The sequence below is a fragment of the Ahaetulla prasina genome, chromosome 3, assembly GCF_028640845.1.
Source record: "Ahaetulla prasina isolate Xishuangbanna chromosome 3, ASM2864084v1, whole genome shotgun sequence".
NCBI lineage: Eukaryota > Metazoa > Chordata > Lepidosauria > Squamata > Colubridae > Ahaetulla > Ahaetulla prasina.
This window is the reverse complement of record NC_080541.1, coordinates 176,387,279-176,412,685: the sequence shown is the minus strand read 5'-3', so window position 1 is coordinate 176,412,685 and position 25,407 is coordinate 176,387,279. Positions and strand designations below refer to the sequence as shown.

The window sequence follows — 25,407 nt, the reverse complement described above, 5'->3', positions numbered from 1 at the left end:
CTAGAATAGGTCCTAACTAGTGTCCGATCAGCTTCGGAGCGACTGGACCTCCAGGTGCTCTCTAGGCGTCTTCTCCGGCGTTTCATCTCCCTCAGCCCCTCGGAGAACCAAGGGGCCGGACGAGATCTGCGCCGGGTCAGAGGCCGCAAAGGCGCGACACGGTCCAGGGCCCCCGGCGCGGGCTGTTCCCACGGCACGGCCAGGTCCTCAGACGTGCCGTGGGCCAGATCCTCAGGGAATGGCCCAAGCTCCGTCTGGAACCTCTCAGGGTCCATCAGGCGCCTGGGGCGGAACCACCGTATAGGTTCCGTCTCCCTGCGATGGTGAATGGCGGTTCGAAGTCTAGGCGAAGGAGAAAATGATCCGACCATGACATTGGTTCTGTTACTAAATCATCTAATACCAGATCATTTAACCACTGTCCAGAGATATAAATCAGGTCCAGCATGCCTCCCCCTGTGTGCGTAGGGCCATCATTTACTCGAATCAGGTCCAAGGCCGTCATGGAAGCCTGGAACTCCCGAGCTGCCGTCGATGACAAGCCAACTGATGGCAAGTTGAAATCCCCATGACTATAAGTTTGGGGTCTCAACACCCACAACAGCCAGTACCTCCAACAGCTCGTGCAGGGCTCTGGTCACACAACAAGGAGCCAGGTACGCGATCACCAAGCCCAACTGATTCCTATAGCCCCAACGCACACAGAGGGATTCGCAGCCGGCAATCTGAGGAACAGTGGTCTCCCTCGGCTCTAGATCTTCCCTAATAACAACCGCCACCCCCCCACCCCTACCTTGGACCTCGGCTGATGAAATGCTCGGAAGCCTGGAGGGCACATCTCCACCAGGGGGACCCCCCCCTCAGGGCCCAACCAGGTCTCCGTAATGCCCATGAGGTCCGCGGACCCCCCCTGAATAAGATCACAAATCAGGGAGCCTTATTAACCACGGACCAGGCATTACATAACATCAGCCGAAGATCCAAGCTCTGAGGATCATGGCCACCCGAGGAACGGGTGGGGACTGAGGGGCCGGAGCACGTGATCGCTCTCAGACATCGAACACGTGCCCCCATAACTCGATACGGCCCCTCCCCCCCGCCCTATCTGCCTCTCCCACTTACCCTACAGATCGGACAACCCCCTAAACCTGGGACGTCCTCCCCTGCCTTCAGACAGGATGGCGTAAAGTCGCGAACTAGCACAGGGGCTGGATCCCTCCCCGACGGGTCCTCCCCCCCACCCGTCGAATCCCTCCCCTTAAAAACCCTTATTTAAAAAACTATTTAAAAAACCCCACAAATTCTTCTTGGCCGCATGCCACCTCTCTGGGTCCCAAGACCCTTCGTTAAGGTAAGCCCTCGATAGCTTGGAGGGCCATTCCTGCGAGGCGGGGGAACCTCGCAGTCGTAATAGTTCGGCGAATGAATATCTCCTGGAGAAGTTGTCCATACAATTGCGGAAAAGTGTCCATCCTTAGCCGTCGGCGATGTTATCGTCGCATCCAAAAAAAAATCGCCGGGACCCACCCTTAGATAGATAACCATGTGGGTCCTAGTCCGTAGGAGTCCGTGGGACCACAAGCTGAAAAGGTCTCCCTCGCATTCCCGGTTATGCGTCCTTAATTGAAAACGACTCCGCCGGTGCCCTCATGCCGTCCCTGCCTCCCCCACTAGGCCGACAGATCAAACCTCCGTGGGGGAAACGCGATGTTCCAGTCTATGCAGGGAGGGGGCGATGTTCCTACCCCCCATTTTGACAAGCCGAGGCAAAAGTCAGCAATGGGGGAGACGCGATGTTCCAGTCCAAGCAGGGAGGGAGGGAGGGAGGGGGGGGGCGATGTTCCTGCCCCTCCAAGTTCTTACCCCTCCAAATTCCGTCCCAGCAAGCACAATTAGCAGCAATCCGAAACACCCGGTATCCAGCATACCACCTTCCATGCCCTCCGTCGATGTTCGGAATGCTCCTTCGTTGATTTCCTTCCACGGCCCGAACGGCCGGAAAATCAGCTGAATCATGCCGGGCGTCTCTCCAAACCCCCCCCAACATGGCCGCCGCCATTCGCTGCTCCAAAACCTCTCCGGTTCCGTACTCGGCAGCCGAGAGTTCAATGAGGCCCCAGGCCCTCACTCTCGGCGGCCGAGATGATCGTAAATGCGGGACCAGAGCGCAGGCAGCTAGGCAAGCGGCTGAACGGCATCGCGGCCCAAGGACTTCCCGACCGCCGCCTCCATGAGATTCAAAACGCCGCCATAACGCGCATGCGCAGAAGAAAACATTCAGCTCTCCTTCTGTGTAATAACTGAATCAGGGGAGGTTATGCATGTTCTGAAGCAAACAATAATAATAATAAACCCAAGAACTGAAACTAAACCTTGACAATATATACTATAGTCGTATGCTTCTTGATATGGGAACTAACAAAATGAGGAATCTGCCTGTTCTAAAATACAGTTATACTTTCCAAAATTAAAAAAGCTCTATATTATACTGTATACCCTCAATCTTTCCCAGCATTAGGCTCGACTCACTGGAGAAGAGCCTAATGCTGGGAAAGATTTGAGGGCAAAAGAAGAATGGGACGACAGAGAACGAGATGGCTGGATGGAGTCACTGAAGCAGTAGGCATGAGTTTAAATGGACTCCAGAGGATGGTAGAGGACAGGAAGGCCTGGAGGAACGTTGTCCATGGGGTCGCGATGGGTCAGACACAACTTCGCAACTGACAACAACAACATACTTTTTTGACCAAGGACATTCTAGCTACTGCTCCCTACATTACTTTAATGCATATGTGAGAATATCCTTGATTCATGGGGGCAATTGGTGGAAAATGCAGAGACCAGTTTGTTGAATGAAGCACCTGACCATGGAGAAACTGGAAATAACTGTTTTGCTTGTTAAAAACAGAGAGTACACACTCTGTGCACTCATTACAGATCTGGATATATGGAGATCTTGCTGCTTGTTCCACAGCTTGCAGAGCTTTGTAGACAAGTCTTCTCAGTGGTAGTACCTCCTCTTTGGCATAAACTCCTACCCTAATCCAAGAGCTACCTATCATTTTGTCTTTATAAATCTGTCTTCATATACATAGGTCTTACATGGTCTTGCGTGTGTATTTTTTCTTTTTTCTTTTTGCATTCTACCTCTCCATTTAATTAAAATGTTTTTATATTGTTTTAGTTTAATGTACTTTACTCTTGTATTTTTTTTTGTTTTCATTTTTTATTTATATACCACTTTGAGATGGGAGTACATGGGAATAATATAGTAATATATTAAGTGGATGGATTGAGATAATACTGGTGATGAATAAGACTATTTTGTTTATATGAGAACATCCCTTTTGCTCCCTGTAATCAAAGCTGTTTTATTACACAGCCTGAGGAACTGCATTTTATTATATGGCAATTGCTACTACCAATCGTTTATACAGCATCATCAATGCTCACTGTATTTGCGGACAAAAGAGTTTCTCTTGTCTGATGAATCTGTAGCGCATATTTTGATGATAAAGTACAATTTTTGGCTTTATTGTGCATAACTTTAGATAGATATTTAGATAAGGGCAATTTTATTAAGTTCTATAAAGAAGAAAATTCCAAGGGAGATTCTTATATGGGTATATCTCATATATTCCCATTTTTACATATACCTTGCTATCCTGTCCTACATTTTTCCTCACACCAGTACTTTATTCACGGGTTTCTGTTATTGCTCTTAAATTTCTTCAAGCATTTCCTATTTTCCTAGACCACTTCTCTTCTGATCCAATTGAACTTTTCCAATTAAAGCAACATAGCTCCTCTGTATGTATGAAAGTTAATTCTGTCCATAGAATCTGTGTTAATGGTAAATACTGCCTTTGACTATAGCAGAAGTAAAGACACAGTCAAAAAGTTTCAGCAACTATCTCAACACTGTCAGTAGACAGAGTTTAAGGGAAAATCTGGTACCCAGAAACATTTTAAAAACATCCATATTTGGGAAGCATTGCTAAAGCTTGATCTAAACAAGGCATAAAATCTAATAAACTCTCTGTCCCAGGTCCTCACTATGCTGATGACTCACAAAAGATACAAGATAGTTCAGTGACATTAAAAATGAAAGAATGCAATATGGTTTGGCAATAAAGAAGCATTTGAGGACAAAGAAAAATAAGGCTTCTGACAACATATACAGCCATGAACAAGGATTGTGTTTATCCTAAAATCTTGGATTTTATCCAGTCACTGCACTAAGTATCAAGTTGCCATTAATACGACTGGGCAAAGCATTCATTCATGTGGCTGCTTTGTGAAATGCACTGAGGCAAGTGAAAACTCAAAGTACTAAGCCAGCAAAAATTCCTGAAAGGCTTGGTGTGGCTCAAGGCTCTTCCAGAGGGTTTGCACTTTGCAGGTAGATATGCCCAGATTCTGCAGAAACTGTTAGCAAAGCAATATACATGTACATACATGTGAAGATGACTGGAGCAGTTTTCAAAGCAGCTATTCCCAGTTTACCAATAGATGCAGCTATCTCCCCATTTCAAAGAGGAGAATTTCATTTTCACCAAGATGTTTCACACCATGTTGCTCTGAGTACTTTGCACAGCCCTATTATTAACCTCTGCATGCTGGAATGTCTTTCCTTTCTTGCAAATCCAAGATGGACTATTGGATCTGATTGCTAGATGTGGGGAAATGGACAGCTTCTCGTGCAACAATAGCCCATCATCATTAAGTCATGCAAGGTCACAAAGAATGAATCAGTTTCCTCTATATTCTAGTGTAAAGAATAGAAAACAATGAAAATGCAGGTGCCTTGACCTTTTTCTAAGAATAGTAGTTCCTATTCAAATAGCAAGCCTTTCTGAGTCACCAAGTTATTTTACCAATGTTAGATACAGAACCAGGGCATAAAAACTATAAATGATTAAAGTTCTCCAAAAGAGCAGTTTTCAAAATGCTCTGAACCAAACATAGTAGCAAAGCTTCTTTCTCCACTCCTAGACATGCTAGGAGTACTGCTGTTATTTTTTAAATATTTTCTCCCAATCTCCCTAAAACAAACAATCTCTCACTACAAGACTTCTAGCTGCAATCCTATCAGGTTTTTTTGATGATGTTCATTAGTAATTCTGAAAGATCACCGTATCAGCAGCAGAAAGAGATGTTAACCTTTGCTAGCCATTCCCCTGGCTTGGCCTCTCCCTTACTACCACTCACTACCTACCATGCATATTTCATTTTTTTTCTCCCCACACACCATGATCATGGTTTTTTTACTCCAGTCTCTCCCTGTCCTCCATTATCTTTCAAAATCTCTGTATTTTTGGGAAAGTGAAAACAAAAAACAAAGTGAAAAAAATCCATTGTAATGTCCTTCCTGTCAAAAACTACTTCAGCTTTAATTGCAATAATACAAGGGCAACCAATAGATTTAAACTTAATGTTAACCGCTTTAATCTAGATTGCAGAAAATATGACTTCTGTAACAGAATCATCAGTGCTTGGAATACTTTACCTGACTCTGTGGTCTCTTCCCATAATCCTAAAAGCTTTAACCAAAAACTTTCTACTATTGACCTCACCCCATTCCTAAGAGGACCATAAGGGGCGTGCATAAGCGCACAAACGTGCCTACCGTTCCTGTCCTATTGTTTTTCTTTTCTTCTTCCTATATATATATATGCTTATACCTCCTAACATTTACTCATATATATGTTTATATACTATATAATCTTTTTGTATGATGTTGTGACAAAATAAATAAATAAAATAAATAAATATATTTTACACATCCTTCTTGAAAATTTGTTTTTAAAAACACCCCAGTAATATAGAAGTGATAAATCAACCCATTCAATCTAAAATAATATTCACCTCATAGAAATTATAGACAAGATTTAATATAACACAATAAACCTGAAAATTGAGAAAAGTACTTTGTTTCCAGAGACTATGTGATGTCCTTTTCACTCGTAGCCATTTGAACACAGTCTTCATTGGAATTTTGGCTCTACTTAGTCTAAACAGAAACTAAAGTTTTTATTTGTGGCTATCTTTGGACCATAGGCAAGTCAGCAATGAAAAAGCCTGGTGCACAAGAAGCTAGAAGAAAAGCCAGAGATTTTCCATGAGAAGGAGATTTTTCAAATTGAAGAGTCAATGAAGTAACTTCAGAGACTAGAAAATGGAAGGACTTGGCACAAAGTCAAATTCTACTCTTCCTATACTAAGCACAGAAAATACGCTTCTCATCCCTCTGACCAAGTCAGCATGAATCATCACATCTGATAAGAAAGCAAGTGATTTGCAATTTATGTTAACCCCAAATGTTATTTCCTCTACTGTGATCTCTTAACTATGTCTCTATCCTGAGATTTTGTGCTGTCCCCCATTCTAAGATACAACCATCCCACCCATGCGAATTATAACCCAAGCTCTATACATGAAGCTATTTTTCTTAGAAAGCATAATATTTCCCTCCACTGAAATGTCAGAACAGATCATATGAAAGCCAGACTTTTAAAACAAAAAATCAATAGCCCAAATGAAAAAGTTGCAAGAAGTACAATATAGCAAAGAGTTTTACCTACCTCATATCAAATACAGGAATATTTTACTTTTCTTCTTGATACATCCATCAATACTGATTAGTTATATCATTTCTAGACATTCACCAGAACTTTAGTGAACTAAGTGGCAATTCTTAATGGTTTCTGGCAGTGGTGAAATGTAAAATTTGTTACTACCGGTACTGCGGGCATGGCTTGGGGGGAGTTATGTGACTGGGTGGACCCAACCTTTTTCTTTTTTTTAACTTTTAAAAGCCGAAGAGGTTGTAGAAAAAAGGCTTTTAAAAGGTTCTGACAATCCCAACTGAGCCGTGCGATCATCAGAGGCTTTTTTTTTACTTTTAAAAGCATATTTTCAGCTGAAGAAAAAATACTTTTAAAAGTTAAAAAAAAAACCCTCTGATGATCGCGTGGCTCAGCTGGGCATGGACCGGGTGGGGGGAGGGATTTTTGCTAGCAGTTATCCAAACCACCCACCGCCATCGCTACCAGATCAGGTGATCCGGTCCAAACTGGAAGCATTTCACCCCTGGTTTCTGGGTGGTACAAAATCCCCAACATACTTTCATCTTATATATGCAGAAAGCCAGCAATAAGTGGGGACCTTCACTCTGACAGCAGGGAAGGAATAGAAAATCCTTGTCAAACATGCTGCCAGCTTCTCCCCCATTACACTTGTGCCCTACTCTGAATTGACAAAACAGGTTATGCTAATTTTCCTTCTACAACTGCTCAGACTACCTCTTAGATTTGTTTATGTAACAAAATGAGAAACAGTATTATCAGCAATTTCATCTGGCAAGCTTTTATTTAATGAGAATAGAATTTAAAATGCAAAACTATGCTATTTGTTTATACCATGATTCAAACAAAATAATGTTAAGAGCTGTTGCAGGTCTATGTGCTGCACAGTTTCTTGATTCCACCGTCAATTTCCACTCCCTGCACAATATAAAGAGTTGGGTTCAGTCAGGGTTGAGCCGCATACTAATCTACATAGACTTATGAGAAACTTTTTAGAAAAATATCCAACAATAAAGTGTGAACCATGAAATGAAGGAGGCATCCATGCCTCAGCAGCTATAACTACATGTAACTACAAAAGAAAAGAGGTTCAGTGGTAGTTTTGTTGAAGTGAATAAAACAAAAAGTCTTCAGCATTTTAAAGACCAAAAATAGCTAGCTAATATTTGGGGCAGGGAGGAGGGAGGGGAGAGTCAGAAATTCTAGGGAAGAAAGATTTAGATATGCCCCAATTGACCCAGCCTATCCTAGAGAAATGCTAAGTTATTATGCATAGAGATGCTATATCAGGATGACGACAATGAGATTTTCCAGCTGCAGACCATATTCCATCAAGTACAGTAAGACTCTATTAGGAGAAATACAATAGGAACTTTGCTTCACCCAGGTTCTGAGAAAATAACTCCTCATTTCAATGCAAAACAGCAGCGCTTATTAAATACCTCCTTGAAGGAAGAGAAGGAGAATACTATAAAAGGAAGGGAAAATGATGGAAATGAAGAGGCAACCAAGACTGAGATGGGGGAGGGCAAGAGAGACATGTCAGCAATGAAAGTACCTTTTTGAGATTAATCCACTGTTTGAAGTAATCAGCAACTGGAAGCCCTAAGTACTGGCATTGTCCAGGTAACCTGTAAGAAAAAGAGCAGGTTGGTTTCAAGTAGAAGAGTCTAAGGACCCAAGAAAGGAGAGATAATGGAACGTACCATCTGTATTTCAGCCCAAACCTCAGTCTTCTTACGAGTACATGTCTCTCTAGTTGAGAGATCCCCAACCTTTTTGGAAAGCTAGGCACATCTTGACATTTCGAAAGCAAATTATTATTAAGCAAAGAAATATGGTTGCCTCGAGGTGTTTGCCTATTCACAAATTGGCTACCATTATGGGTGGGCAATCTCTCTGGTCCTTCAGATATTCGTTATTAACTTACCATTGTATTTAAAATAAAACATTAATTTTTCTATAAAAGGTAGAATGGAACAGTGGAAAAGAAAAAAAAGAAAAAGATTTTGTAAAGAGTTGCACAGAACTTAGGTACACAGAACTATTTCTGTGATGATCAATCCTCTTTAATGGCACGATTTCTCCCCACCCCCATTCCTTCATTGGAAAACAAATACAGCTGCAGTTCAAATATATAAAATAATTAAAGTTTAATTATAATACAAATTACAGAAATCTAAATAATATTTTAGAAAAACTATAAAAGGAAAAAAATGGGTTAAATCAGATGGAACCAACAGATCATACATTTCCCAGTCCCCTCAAAAATCTTCTTTGTGTTAGTCCCAATTATATTAACATAGTTATAAACTAGTCCATCATTTACCAACAGTGCCAACTCCAAATAAAACACAAACCCTTATATTTGCCTCAATGTTTAGGAACTAAGAGATAAACAAATTGAAAACAATTACAAGTATTTTGGGAGTACTTACAAAATATATTTGTTTGGTTGTTTGGTTTTAAAGAGTAATATATGTACTTTAAATATCCTATCATTTTATGTGCCAGTATTCATCATTTACAATGATACACAGCCCCATAGATATTATGATAACTCTCTATATTTGTTTTATGGCTTGCAACAGATACTTTCTTGTGTCATACAATCCCTTTATTGACTAATAGATGTACTCAATGAAATGAGTTGTAAAATGACTTGGCTATGTCATTTCCCAGAGCTATCACTCAAAATATTTTACATTAGTCTGAACAGAGTATTTAAAGTTAATGGAGGTAAATACGCAAAGCCACAAAGCTAAGTGGCAGGTTTTTGAGGGAGAAGGAGAAGGAGAAGCCATTCAACACAACAATGCTGAGGAAAAGATTCATCTTGAATTGTCCCTTGTTTCAATAAAAGTTTAAATACCCGCCTCAGACTTAACACCTCATAGATTTAAGATCATCAGAAAAGAGTTTGTCAGAACAAGCATATGGAGGAAAGGCACAAACATTTAGCATTCTACAATATGAAATACAGTTCTCCTATTTCTGTCTACAGAAGCAAACAAAAGGAGACAAGAACTGAACTTTGGGATCCAGGTCAATACACCTGCTACATAACCCATAATGCACATTCACATATATAGCCTTCCGCTGTAGGTGGAGAAAAGAATGGACATTGCAGCTATTAGTTTAGAATGTAAATTCATTTATACTCAATCAACTTGATTGATATGGGGTAGTTAACAGGTCGTATTGCTTATTAATGCTTTGCTAAAGATTTTTAGATATGCTTTGAATGCTGGATTGGGTATGAATTAGGTAGCCATAGGAAAGGCCAAAAATTAATTAAATAAGTGATTAATAGATTCATTTACACATGGTAATTACTTCAATCCAAGCAATTGGATATGCAAATCAAGCATGCTCTTTGCACCCAGCACTTTGATGTAAACTGTGCTCCTTAAACAGATTTTTTTTTTCCAGAAAAAAAGGAGGGAGAAGAGATTGGACAAGGCAGAGGAGCCAGTGACATTAGTGCTTTACGCAAAAAGGTAAGATATCCTTCATCTCCGTATCTGTTAGCCTTAAACTGTGTTGATGTACAATTCAAATTATCCACAGACAACATACCAAAATGACTGCAATGACATAGTGTTAGTTCAGCATATCTGGAGGCTATCAGATTGGGAAAAGACATCAAATGGCCTGGTTAGCATAAGCAAAATAAAACCAGTAACTTTCCTGTTTAAATGTCTATTACTTCAGCTCTACAATTAAGCAAGCACTAACATTTAGTTTCACTGAATTAAGAATTATGTGTTCTCTTCAGAAATAAAATTGAGTGATATAGGTGGATACGTTTCGTCCCTTAATGCAGAGAGGAGGAACATGCACATCTCCAGTCCATTTATAAAGTCCTTGAGCAAAACTGTCAAAAAGTAGAGATAATATTTTCTGTCATGGAGGAGGAGGTGCTTATCAACTAAGCAGACTCAATCCCATTGGTTACAGACAAAGTCAATCCCATACCTGGCTGCTGGTCCTACCCTGCTGGAGAATAATTGGCCAATTTCCATCATCACCTCACCTACTGAATAAAGCTTAAGAGTGAGAAATTTCAGACAAAAAAAGGAACCCTGTTTTCCATATACTGAGTCGAACTTCTTATTTTCTAAGACAAAATGTGTAGATGGTCACCAACATAGATGACTTTAAGAGACAGTTAAGCAAATCCATGGAGAATAATACTATGGACAGCTATTAGATTCTACTTATATATGTCCCAAAGGTGCTTTTTCAAGAGGCAACTGGACTTTCTGATTTTTCTTTGAAGACGTTTCGCTTCTCATCCAAGAAGCTTCTTCAGCTCTGAGAAGCAAAACGTCTTCAAAGAAAAACCAGAGAGTCCAGCTGCCTCTTGAAAAAGCACCTTTGGGACAACCATGACCTGGACCTGAATCTCCATAGACAGTAACTACTTACATAATCAGTGAAATACAGTACCAGTTCCTGGGAAATGCTGGTCCTGCATAATAACATTAGCCTCACATTATATTGTTGGACCCATTAGCATTTCCCATTCATATCTCACCATGGAGACAAAATATCTATGCCATTGACACAACCTGTGCCACTGATTTCTTATTATTTTCTTTTTTCTTATTATTATTCTGATTTCTTATTATGTCCGTCATTGTCTCATGTTCATTATATAAAAATTCTATACTCTTACCCAGTACAAAGATAAGCTGATTTTGCATGGTTCCTACTATATAAGGCATGATATCAAGGCGCTCAACTAAAGTTTATATTTTTCAGAGAACAGATTTACATTTATTTACATTTTGCCATTACCAATTATGTTCTACCTTACACTAAGTGTAGTGCAAACTGAATATGCACATATGTGTGCATGCATACTATTCTGATAACAATTGAGGAGACATTTAACAGAAATCTATCTCTAACTTAAAAAGGCATTAAGCTGTTTTTGTACACTTAGACAGACTAGTACACTTGTAATACACTATTTACAATATAATTATAATAATATTCTTCTGGAGTTATTAAATTAAAAAAACATTTTTGCACCAAAATTATATGTCAAGGTGGTGTTCTTGGCAATACATGGCAGTTTTTCCATTCTGAAACAGTAGAGAAGGAAAGCTGAACTAAATTGGAGGCAAGGTCACGTGGTTTTCCTTCTCTTTTTTTCTTCCATCTGGAAAAGAAGAGCCCAGCTTGCAGTGATAAACAGCCATCCTTTGGTTATCACTTTCCTTAAGTTGAGAAGAGGCAGCGAGTGATAGATGGGCAGGAATTTGGTTATCGGGCAAGGCTGTCAGCCAGAGTTTCAGATAGCACACACACATTTAGCAAAGCATCATTATGCAATGGCATGGAGCTAAAATATGGCCGAGGGTATTGAAAGAATGAAAGAACAGGATTTTGGGGGTGGGAACAAATGGAGCAACAATAAAAGAGTGCAAGGCGAGGATGTTATCGTCCTAGTGACACCTTTTATCTCAGTCTGCTTAGTTAAAGGAGGACACAAATTGGTCCTTCCTCCACCATTGTATTCTCTTGTACAAACACAGGCAGATAAAATGTGTCACCAGTGTGATAGCATATCAATTTAACCCTAATTATCTAGGGGGTCATGCTAAGAAATAAGAGTTTCACATTTCAACAGGTCCCTCCATTTCTTTTATGGAGGTGCCACATTAATAACACGGGGAGGGAAAAGGGGGGCAACAAGAAAGGGAGGCAGCTTGTAATTGAATTCAGTCACTCAGGTGGTCCTACTGTATGAAAAATTAATGTGCAAGTCTCCCAGCTAATCATAAATGGTTATTGTCCATCTGTTAGGTTTGAATGTCAGAAACCTAAAAAAAATAGCATTATTTTTTATATTCTTAATCTTTTAGTACCTAGCTAGTATTTTTAGAGAATTTCCTCTTTCTAAAACTGGGAGAAAATATTGAATCTTACAGACCTGATCTCAGCTTTAATAGAACTCAGTATGCTCATGTTCTAAAAATATTTAGAAAGCAGTGTTATATTTGCCTTGGTAAAGGTCCTTCTACACAGGTAGTAGGAGGAAGAGAGCTGCTTGCCTCCAGACTCATGATAAGGTCTTAAAAAGATTACATTCTGCTTTAATATTTTTATGTTTAAAATATTAATATCTCATCCTGCAATCATCTAATAGCTAAGGAAGCCTTGCAGAAAAGCTTCTAAATTGCATACAAACAATCTAAAGATACTGTTGCAGAAAAATGAGGAAGTGGAACGACACAATCTCTTCCTGCATCTCAACATCATACAACATTTATGTTGCATTTTATAAACAAGACAGCAAAATTGTGGCCATGCATGCCTTCAAGGCTACCATGTAGCACTCATCTGTCTGGAAAATTTAAAAGACATGACTATGTCAAATATACGTTGCATCTATAAAATACTACTGTTCCTCAAGTGTAATTTATCATCTCAAGATACACATAGCGTTGCTGCTAATCTAGAATGAATCTTTGGTACAAAACAGCCAATGAGAAAGCTATGCTTTGCTTTGATAATGGAGATACAACAACAACAACAACAACAACAACAACAAAATACTTTAGAAAAAGATAATTATTTACTTGGAAAGATACAAAGTTAATATTCAATGCTAGGTGCATTTAGCAAGCACCAGTTTATGAATTAAATGCCAAATTATGGATTTTGATAACTTGAATCTAATTAAAACTACAAAGTATATTATGGCATAAATTTTTGTAAGCACATTATTATTTTTTTATTTTGGTCCTAAAAGAGTACTTAAAAGGTGTACTTCACATCATATAACACAAAACCCCAAAACTTAATATGTATAGATATAAGGTAGAAATCAGGAGGAGTTTCGTAGCACCTTTTCAGTCTAACACAAATTAGCTTTATGTGACATCTATTACATTTTCATCAAACACAATATATGTCAAAATTGATCTGTGGGAGCAGAGGAAACAGAAGGTGTGGTTTATGCAGATATAGGTTACATGTGAGACAGATTACAAGTATTTTATCAATTAACAACTGCAATATGTTAAACATCCATTGTGTTTGCTGGGACCTCCAGAAATACCCTGAAACCTTTTGATAAGGTGAGTTCAGAAATCTCTCACTCAATCAATTATGCTGGTAAAATTTCTTTTTATCAAGTATACTTTGAAATCTGTACTGGAATGGCTATGATAGTGATGGCGAAACTTTTCGGCACCGAGTGCTGAAAAGGGAGTGTGCGCACGTCTGGGCCGCAATCCGGAAGAGGAGCTGCCCAGGGCGCATGCACAAACCCAAAATGAACTTCCGGTTTTAGCTACTGAACTTCCGGTTTCAGCCAGCTACTCTTGCGTGTTTCTGGCGTGCATGCACATGCGGCGATCAACTGGCCGGTGTGCATGCTCACGCAGGAAAACAGAAGACCAGCTCTTCCAGTTTCCAGCACTGCCACACGCAAAAAAACCAGCTGACCATCGCACATGCATGCACACAAGATACCCGGAAGAAGAACAGAGGGCGGCGTGTGCACCAGGCGACATGGCTCCGCGTACCACTCTGGGCACACATGCCATAGGTTTGCCATCACAGGTCTATGATATGGCTTTGTCTTTGGTTTGAGTCCTGATGTCAAACTTGGATCCATTAATTACTTTGTGCAGTTTGGCCTGTTACTCCTACATAGAATCCAGAGAGGCATTGTCACAGACCAACACATCTCTCCTCTTACATGATATAAGGTAAAAAGACTTGCAATGCTTACAAATTTTACTGCAAGTTTTAACAATGTACCAATAGTATGGTATCTTTGTGACTGCCTGAAATAGATAAATGAGTTTCTCAGCTCTGCTGGGTCATCAAAAGTTCCTCTGTCAAGACTACTTGCAGCTAGTTTCCATATCTCCACAGCAGACTTAATCACTTTGGGAAATCATCTTAGTAGCATCCAATCAATCAGAGAGAAAGCTTTGGTATACATGTTCAAGTGGTTGCCACAAGAAGCAACATACTTACTGAGAAGTTTTTAAATTAGCAGAGTAGTCATTTTTCACACTAACACAAGATCATCTTCCAAATCTCTACCCTCAATATGTTACAGTTTAGCCAGGCTCTAAGTCATGGCTGTCAAACTCTTGGTCCACGGGCCAGCGTCACATGCCAATGTCTGTTTTAGCGAAGGGGGAGGGGGGAAATGCCAATAAGTCACGTAACGCCACCATGACATGAGTTTGACACCCTTGTTCTAAGTTATATGTCAGCATCATGCACAAAACAATGTGACACAAAAATTAATACTCTATTTCTGTTTGTCTGCTGCAAACCAGCAATATCTCAGTGACTGCTTCTCAATGTCTGATTCAAATATGTAAGTTATTTTTGATGCCATGATACTGATTCTTCTTCTTCTTTTTCTTCTTCTTCAGACACAAAGGACTCTATTGATTGACAAAAGATGCTAATGAAGTTCTGCTTCTGAAAGACTGTTAGAAACTAAACTTTTCTCACAAACTTTTGTAGATTTTGTAGTTTAGCCTCGAGCAAACTTATCCAACAAGTAATCCAGGAATATTGTAGTCTATAATTTCCAACGGCAGTCGAAATTCCCTAAACTAAGCAAGAGTAATATCTGGTCTGCAGGGCCACAAATGAGTCCACCTCTCATAACTAATCACCAGCCTTCCTGTAGATGAGTCCCTAAGTGACCTTGACTGATCCAAAAATAGTTAAGGAGGTTCAGGTTTGATAAGTATTTGGATAGGAATTTATCAGGAAAGGTGTAATGTACATTGCAAAATTAAGTTTAAAAAAAAGTGTTTTGCCTTGTATTTTTATCAAATACTTGTTTGTCACCCAGAGTCTCCTTCAGTGAGATGGGCAGCTATATTTATTGATTTGATTAATAAATAAAAATGATTAATAAATAAAAATTCAGGAATGTATCTATGAGTTCACCAGGAATTAAACTCAAGATCCAACCTGGGTCGATCACTGAGACCAGAGGTTTAGTCTTTCAGACTGATGCTGGGGCCCATCCAGAGGACCAACACAAGTCCAAAAGCTTGGAAGACTAAATCCATGAACCTAGTGACCGACCCAGGTTGGATCCGGCAACATTATCATGGCACATGTATATTCAGCTTCAATTAGGGCAGACTCACTAGAGGTTAGGGGGGGCTAAATCTTATAGGGTCATCTGGGGGGAATTCAATCTCACTGAACCTGAGGAAGTAGACAGGGCATTTGCAGCAGTTAGTTCAACCACTGCATCCACAACTATGATAACAACTTTTCTCAATTGCCATATATATATATATAATTATTTTTGTACTATATTGTTATTGTTTTTAATTGATTTTATGATTGTTTGAGATGAACAGTTATCAAAATTAATTTAAATTAAATTAATTAAAACCAACCATCACAGCATCCCCATGGTCATGTGATTAAAATTCAGGCACTTGGCAACTCTCATATATTTACAATGTTTGCGTGTCTGGGTTACGGGATCACCATTTGCGACCTTCCCGGAGAATCTGACAATCAAAGTCAATGGGGGAAGCTGGATTCGCTTAACAATCACATGAGTCATTTAACAACTGCAGTGATTCCCTTAACAACCACAGCAAAAATTTCGTAAAATAGGGCAGCCACCTTAATAGCCACCTTGCTTAGCAAGGAAAATCCTGATCCCAGCTGTGGTTGTTAAGTAGAGGACTACCTGTATTTATTCTTTTAAAAAGATGTATATAGCTACCCATCTATGTAACGTAACTCTGGTGGCTCATGATGCACAGAAAGATAAAATTATTTCACACAAACAAAACACTGCAACATTCATATTCCAAAATACATATGCACTAGGCCCAACTTCCATCCTGGCCCAATATCTGAGTGAAGAATGAGATCTTCTGAAAGGTCAAGAGATGGAGGCCTCTCATTATCTGGAGGGGGGCTATTCCATTTGATAATACTTGAATTTATTTTAAGTAGAAAAGCATACTATAGCTGATGTGAAATAAGATCAAATGAAAACATTTCCCAATTCTTAGACTACATCATTATCTCTATATTTTCTCCTTAAAATGATCAACCATTATGTGTTTCGGGAACACAATCTATGCCATGAAAAAATGAATTGTGTGATGTTTTTCAAAACAACAAACCATGCATGAAGAATGGATAAGAACTACACAAGGAAATGCTATGTTCATTTCTTACATTAGCAATTAATAATTCCAATTTATTAAAATTCAGAGAGCTTGGAGATGTTTACCCTTCTTCATAATAGTAAATCTAGATTTACCTTTTTAAGCAAATGGAACACAAAATTTTAAGGATACCAACAATGCAACAGTGCCATCCATATATAGAGCAAACATGGTCCTTAATAAATAAATTGCATGTCCATATACTCTAAGTAGTAGTAAATTGTCAAGATTACAGGCAAAAAAAAAATCTCATCTATCTGTAAAGCATTTCAGTAGAAATGAGAAAGAATGAACCAGGAACTTCTATTAATACCAACCAACTATACTTCTTTAGTATCATTGATATTTAAAAAAGCAATCTTCATCTTTCAGAGCTCATTTCTGGGAAACTAAGCTGAAGAGTTAAAGTATCTTTCACTATTACCTGTCCAAATCTATCAATTCCCTTTCCAGCTAACGCAAGTATGTTGGAAGTCAAGACTTCTACTAAAGATCAGCCTGACTCCCAAAAGTGAATATTGATTTCAATCTCCAAAAGAAGATAGGAGAAAACAGAAAGTCAAGTGGAACAAATATCCATCCAGCGAAGGGTCAAGCAGTTCTTTAAAGACAACTTGGTAACACACTGCAATAGAGCTAAGTAAGAAACCTGCACAATATCAGTAACACAGCAGCTGACCCTTTGTCCCATGCTCTCAGCAGCATACAACCAGCTGCTGTCAGCAAAGCTGAAAATCTCTCCCGGGCATTAGAAATCTTAGCAGACATTTTTGGCACTTGGATCCATACAACTAGAGACAGCTCTGCTATTGCTGCAGCAAAAGGAAAGAACATCCCGCCCAGCATAATCTTCCATTAGCATGAATGTTGCCAGTGAGAAACCTCCAGAGCCAAAGGACAAGTGCAGCAATTAGAATGCAAGTGGGGTGAGGAGGGGGGGACATGCGGGAGCTGTTTAACTGCAGCACCGCAGAGGTCAGTGCATCTGACTCCTGGCCCCTTGATAAATATTGCATGAGTTTGGCAGAAGGGGAAGTATTTTAAACTACCCTGAATGTTTTTTCTTCTACTGAACTTGCCTGCGCACAGCTCAACATGCAAGCAGAGTTATCTACACATACAAGAGCCAGGTAATTATTTGCTTAAATGAAAGGGAAATTGGAAAAAAAATATCCTGCCTGTTAAATTGGACCTGATCTCCTCAAAATAACAATCATCTTGGCACATAAGGTTTATCACTTGCCAAGCAACTATTTCACAAAACATTAATGAAGCAGAAGGTATCAATAACAATAAAAGAGAACACAATGTTTTTAGCAGAACATACCAAAAGCCATCAGTAATATTTGTAATTATTATATTTGATCACTATGAACCACAATGATCACAAGTGGCTGTTTTCTACTATATAAATTAATACTGTCCATTCCTATCTAGATTCCAGAGCCTCCTATTCATTCTTCCAATCTCCCAAAACTGTTTAGCCTGAACTTGTTACTGCACTTTGTTCCATTCTAAAGCCATTCTTATAGTTGGAAAACACTTATTTTTTTCGTTTAATTTATATAGCCGTCTATGTCACCAAGTGACTTTGGGTGGCATACAACAAGGCTAAAAAAAGCAGTTAAATTAATAAACAGTAAAATGATAAAAACATTAAAAAGCTATGAAAAAAGCTTTAAAAATACAGGCAAAAAGATATTAATAATAAGGGAGTCACCTCAATAATTCACCAGTCTCCTGTGCTCCCCAGGCCCGATGGCACAACCAAATAAAGAGGGACTTTCGGAAGATCAAATGCGCTGAAACCAGCCTGACTTTGTGGGGAAGGATTTTCCAAAAAACAGCTACTGTAGGAAAAAAGATCCACTATCTAGAATCCACTAAATGTAGCTCCCTAGATGACAGGACCAAAAGTAATGCTCTCTCTGCTGAATCTGGTGGGACAGATAAAGGTCATCAGAGAGAGGTGGTCCCTTAAACAATCCAATTCCAGACTATTTAAGGCTTTAAAGGTCAAATCCAGCACCTTGAACTGGACCCTGAAACAAACTACCATGTTTCCCCGAAAATATGACCTACCCCGAAAATAAGTCCTAGCCTGATTTTTGGAGTGGGCCCAATTATAATCCCTACCCCAAAAATAGCCCTATTGAAGGAGGTAGGCATGGCCCACACAGGAGGCAGCCCCTCCCTTTCCCAGTCATCTCATGGCTCCTCGGCCCCTTAATCACAGCCCCTCAGATCAGTTAAGCCAGCTGACTCTCATTCTGTCTCTCCAGGAGCCTGGCAACCTCGCAGCCAGGGGCCCCCTCTATTCCGCAGCTCACCTTGTGGCTCTGGAGCAGGCAGCAACCATGGTTGGCACTCCACCAGGCCTGGAGCTCGGGTCTTGCTCAGGCTGCTGCTATGATGAGGCAGAAAGCCATGCGCCACATAGGAATCCCCCATTTTCCTGCCCTTTTCTCAAGCCCAGCACAAACGCACATTCCAGTAATGCTCCATCCGAAACCTTCAGCATCGCAATCCTACACAGGGAAGACCGAGGTTTGCTCCGAAGCTACAGCAGAGTGCTGCACTGGGAGGCCTCCACGGGGTAATACAGGTATTGAATTGCATGTCTTGCTCCAATGAGAAGGGTGCAGACAGGGGGCTCAGCGGCCAGGGAAGACCAGGTTTTTGGGTGCAGAGGAGGAAGGGGTGATCTCCCCCCTCCCGACCCACTGCAGGGCCACCATGGAGTTCGCACAGGGCAGGGCGGCGGGGGAGGTGCTCTGGAGATCTGGTGTAAGTTGCCCACTGCCAGGCAGGAGCAGCCCAGCTGGGCTGCTGAGAGCAGCACAGCCAGGAGGGCGATGAAGCCCTATGAGGCCAACAGCAACAAGTGCAGCAGGCCCAGCAGCCGGGTAGAGGCGGGGGGGTGGAGCTGATTCCGATGCACTGCATGGCTTTCTGCTCATTGTAGCAGCTGCCTGAGCAAGACCCGAGCTCCAGGTCTCGCAGAGCACAAACTTTTGTCACCGCCTGCTCCAGAGGTGAGCTGCAGAAGAGAGGGACCTTCAGCTGCAAGGCTGCCTGGCGCCGTGGGCAAGGCTGGGGCTGGCAAGAGTGCACTGGAAACATCTTCAGTTGCCCAGAGAGTCAGAACAAAAGGCAGCTCCCGGCCCTCGTTGGCTCAGCTGATCCATGGACTGCGATTAAGGAGCCAAGCAGCCACGAGGTGACTGTGATCACAGTCTCCTGAACCTCAAAAAAAAAAAAAAAAAAGATATCTCCGAAAATAAGCCCGAGTGCTTATTTTCAAGCCTAAAAGAAAAAAAGACTGGGTCTTATTTTCTGAGAAATACAATAATAACCAATGCAGCTTGTAGAACAGAAGTTTAATGTGTGTTCTCCTAGAAAATACACAACTGCCCATGCAGCTGCATTTTGCACCAGCTGAAATTTCTGAATACTCTTCAAGGGCAGTCTCACGTAGAACACAGTACAGAAGTCCAGCTGCCGATACCCGAGGCATGAGTATCTGTGAATAAAGCTCCTCAATCTAGGAATGGGCACAACTGGCAGATAATATGAAGCTGTGCAAAGATCCTCCTAGCTACCATTGCCAGGTGTGCTTTGGGTAGGAATCGTGAGTCTAGGAAGTCCTCCAGATTATGCACAATGTCTGTTTGGGGTAGTGTCACCAAAAATGGCACAGTCCTAAAAACCCAAAGCCGCTCAGACCTTGCCACGGTTCAGTTGAAGCCTCTTATTCCCCATTCAAACTTTCCTAGCCTCGAGACACTAGGATAAGACATCCACAGCATTGGGTGAGATATGTATAACATCACTCCATGGTAATGGATGAGCTTACCCAGTGGCTTCATATATAAGTTAAATAGGAATCGAGAAAGCAACAAACCCTATGGAACCCTACAAAGTAAGAGCCAAGGAAGGGAATTTTCCTCCCCAGTCACCACCAATTGGAACTGATCCTGGAGAACCAACCCCAGAGAAATGTGGTGAACCAGCACAACATTGTGTTATCCACCCCCAATCCTCTGAGTCAATCCAGAATGATACCATGGTCATGGTATTGAAAGCTGCCAAGAGATCAATTAGGGCAAGGATAAATGCATAACCCCCATCCCGCCCATGCCAAATATCATCCAAAATCATGATCAATGCCATTTCATTCCCATTTACTCTGGTCAGAATCATGTCTGAAATGGATCCTGGTAATCCACTTCATGCAAGGTCCGCTGAAGCTGCCTCACAACTACCTTCTCACTCACCTTCCCAAAAGAGCTTTTGAACCCAGATTTATTAATTTTCTTCAGTCAAAGTAGAGATGCATTTTATTTTCCTTCTTCACAGTACTTTTTTAAATAGCTGACTGCTAATCCAGTCTTCTGAACCTTTCTCAGCAGTTTTCATGACTCTTTGATGAATGTACATGATTTTTTCTGCTATTAGTACCTTTCTTAAAATAAAATTGATAGTAACTGAAGAAACGTGATCTCACTTGTTTCCACATGACAAAATGGCGATCAAGATATTTGCTACATGTCTTATATGTCTGCAAGTTTGATATCAAAGTTCTTGGACAATATATTTCCTATTTTGGGCAGACCAAAGAGGTAAGAAGGTGAGGCCTAATACCCTACAAGTGACAAAGAGAGAACCTTGGTTTCTGTGCCCTTCCCATGGTCATGCTTTAATGCTTCCTGACATTCCTCTCAAGACAGTGAGCAATCTGAGTAACCACCATAGTAATTATTTTCACAGTGTCACACTGCTGTCACACTATTAACAAAGAGACAGGCAGCTGCAGGCCACTTGCAAACGACACTCAAGGAAGTAAAAAATGATTGCCAAGCATCCAAACATTCTTTGCTAAACAAAGATCTCCAACCAGAGCCCTTAGAATATTCTAAGTCAAGGTGTAGGAAGCAAGAAATCTGTACCGTTTTGCAGTTTGACCACTACGGCTGAATTGCTGATTTTCTTCCAAATTCCAATAAGCCCATAAATCTTGTAGGTTGCAAATAAGATTTGATCTTTTTAATATGACAAATGATTAAAGCAAAGCTTACACACAGACAAACATTCAATAGCTATCTTTCAGGCTATAATTCTAATGTAATTATGATATTTGTTACTCAACAGGAACACAGCAAAACTGAAATTTATCATATCTCAATGTCTGCAAATACACTACATATATATACTGACAACATTGTCTCCTTCCAGCCTCATTACCTGTAATTATACGATCCTGAATGTTCTTTTGAATTAGCATTTCCTGATGACTAGGGATAACAGCAACCCACCACAAACACATGCATTTCGAGAACAAAGCCTAACGGACCAATTACCACGCTCTTATGTTACCAGTCTCTCAGGAATTTCCCATAAACTGGCACTATCCCTCTATCTTGCAGATAGGACTTGAGATACTTCAGATTTATTCATTAAAGCAGTGATCTTTCCTTATCTGTTTAACTTGGTCGCCAGATTAATATAGCAATTCTTTCCTATGCTAGAAGGAAGTTCTTAAGAAAAGATGGGTCTCCATTTGTCCAGAATGGAATAAGAATTCCTGTCTTGGGCTGGTTTTGGAATAGAAGACCTCCAAGGTCCCTTCCAGCCCTATGATTCTATGATTTTATGTCACAAAGTACATATAACAGCCATATTAGATTTGCCCAATCAGCTGGTCTTTTAGGATGCCTTCATCTGAGTATGGAACAGTGTTAAAGATGCCTCTTTGAGCTTGCTTAAAACCATATTGCCCCATATAGGAATTAGTGCAATTATTTTACCCAATAATTTGGAAGACATTAAGCCCAATGATAACCAAACAGATCTTCTGTTACCAGTTATTTGAAATAATCATGGCTAGTACTATTTATTCACTGCTTCATTTACCTTGTTCAGTGCCCAATGGAACTGCAACATGAAGCTACAACTCAAATGGATGTCTTAATCTCAATCGTATTTACAAAATAGGTGAAAGATAGATATTGGATCCCAAGTTGCATACTTTTATGTGGCTCCAAATCCACACCCCAAACATCATTTTTTTATTGTGTTCAGTCATTCAATCACTTCCAGCTCTTCCTGACCCAATGGACATCTGTTTACAAGGACTGTCTGTCAGCAATTGCTTCTTTCTCATCAGTGATAGTATCTACCTTATCTTTTCCAAGCCTTTGTTTTTTTATTTGAATGTGATTTTTCCCCCCAAGCATCAATACATCTCCAGTGACTCTTGCTTTCGCATTATGCCTCCTCAACGTTTAAATTCTACTTTAATTATTGGTGCTTTAATAAGAAATCTGGTTTTATTACAAACGATGTTTGTTGTTCTTACAGACCAAAGTATTCTCAAATATGTTTTCCAGCACTTCAACTCGAAGATATCATTTCCAATGATCCCACTTTCACAGCAATATGTTACAATGGCAAAACCACAGCACTAAAAATACAGACATCAGTACTCTGGCAGTCACGTATCTCACAAACAGAGATATATTTCAGAAAAGTAATTTGTTAAAAAAACCTGATAGGATCATCGGCTTATTTGTAAAGCTATGTTAAACTTGTGGTATAATCTACCACAACTTTCTACACATGACTTCTCAGATTCACTTATATATAAAAAAGATAGATAAATGCCCTCTACCAATCACTTTGGGAAGCTATCCCACATAGTCAAGTCTAGGTATTATTTCTCTGACTTGCTTATTTCCACACAAGAGCTATTCCTATCATTTGTAATACCCCTGTCTGGCTCCATTCCCATGTTTGGAATTTCCAAACAGCAGATACCACTTCGTTCTTGTGACTCAGACTGTGTCAAAACTCATTATGCTTTCAGCTAACGCACCACCAACCCCTTCAAATACAGACATGAAGCTCTTATCCTTTGTGTGTGAAAGATTAGACAAGCTGAAGTTTGCCGTCCATAGCAAGGTAATCCCTACGTGAATGGCTTAGTTACAAGCATCTCACCCAAAACCAATTCCAACAAACCACATGGGGAGGGCGGGACTGAGGAAGACATTTACTAAATTGCACATATAAATTTCTGATCTCAAATAAAGAAAAAAGAGAAAGCGGAGGAATGCAAAATCATGAAATTTAATATTTACCCCCAAAAATGCAGGATCTGAAAAAGGAAGTGTTTAGTTTGTAAATGAATAAGCTTATATTTCTTTGTGACATTTAAAATATAAAATGTGAAGTAAAGCCAAGGTTTTAGAAATGCAAAACTATAGTTAAGATCAGCAGAAATTAAACAATGTACAATTTATTTAATGTATTTAATAATTATAGTGAACATATAACTACAGGTAGTCCTTGACATATGACCACAATTGAATCCAAAATTTCCATTGCTAACGAAGGCAGTGTTAAGTGAGTCACACTCCATTTTATGACATTGTCATGGTTGTTAAGCGAATCACTGCAGTTGTTAAGTAAATCATGCAGTCACTAAGCAAATCTGGCTTCCCACAGTGACTCTGCTTGTGAGAATCTTCCTAGGAATACTGCAAACAACAATCCCAGGGTCATGGGCCACTGCACATCTTAAATACATGCCATCTGTCAAGCGCCCAAATTTTGATCATATGATTGTGGGGATATTGCAACAGTCATAATTGTGAGAACCAGTCAAGTCATTTTTTCAGTGCTCTTGTAACTTCAAACGGTTTCTAAATGAATTATTGCTTTTAAATTAAAATCCTTTAAGATTTTTTTTCTCTCTTTTTAATTCCAAAAAGAAGGCAACACACCAAGTTTGTCTTTGTTCTTTCCTGTTATTCAGAAAATCTCTTCAAAATTATAAATTAATTGCAATTCAAAAATGTTTTAGAAAGTGAAGTTTTTGTGGTCTATTTCGATAAAGGCTGGGTGAGGACCTTTGGCAGATGAGATGTCGCTGCAAGCATCTCCACAAACAGCAACAATGCAATTGTGAAATCTGTGACCAGAAGCAGGTACTGGCTTATGAATTCTCTTTGGAAAAGGAGACAATGAGGTATTGCTCACTTGAAAACCATAGGAATTGAGTTTCTTATGGTCAATAATGAGTTGAGCAGCTTGGGGGCCAAGGGAATATCAATGCACCCAAATCCGCTGTGTAGTCTTTATGGACATATTCTAGTGATGGGCTACTATGAGATACTTTGTTCACAGAGCATGCTCTCCAAAGGATCACCTTGATAAGGACATCAAAGACAAGTGATCAGACATTGGAGAAAGAAATGGTAATTTACAGCATTCTGCCCAAACACTTACATAGATATTCACATTCAGCACAATGTGAGTAATATACTAGGAGATTATCCTGCAAGTCAGAAGGTACCAAGAAGTTACTGGGAAATGTCAGAGGGTGAATATGAGTAACACTGATACTTAGGATGTGGCTGGATTAAAGCTGAAAGAATGTCCAGATGCTAATATGCCCTGATGTAAAAGAAAAATTTGATGCTTCAAAGAAAGATATACTACTTGTTATGGAATGTCAGAACCATGAACCAAGGCAGATTTGATGTTTTCAGAGTAGAAATGTCAAGACTGAATACTGACATTCCTGGAATCAGTGAACTGTAATGGACTAGAATGGGTCA

The 25,407-nt window shown here is 40.0% G+C and overlaps 1 protein-coding gene across 2 annotated transcripts in view; it reads right to left on the bottom strand.

Annotated features, from left to right (window-relative positions):
• Positions 1-25,407, bottom strand: part of ERI3 (ERI1 exoribonuclease family member 3) — a 289,470-nt gene that overhangs the window by 179,569 nt on the left and 84,494 nt on the right. Inside the window, exons 6-7 of one of the 2 annotated variants that reach the window (XM_058177047.1) lie at positions 8,146-8,218; positions 7,389-7,505 (exon numbers count right to left, since the gene is read on the bottom strand). In XM_058177047.1, coding sequence (XP_058033030.1) covers positions 7,461-7,505; positions 8,146-8,218 — 118 coding nt within the window. In that variant the 3' untranslated portion in view covers positions 7,389-7,460. Of the gene's footprint in view, positions 1-7,388; positions 7,506-8,145; positions 8,219-25,407 lie in introns of those variants that run through there. The other variant, XM_058177046.1, reaches the window with a different exon arrangement.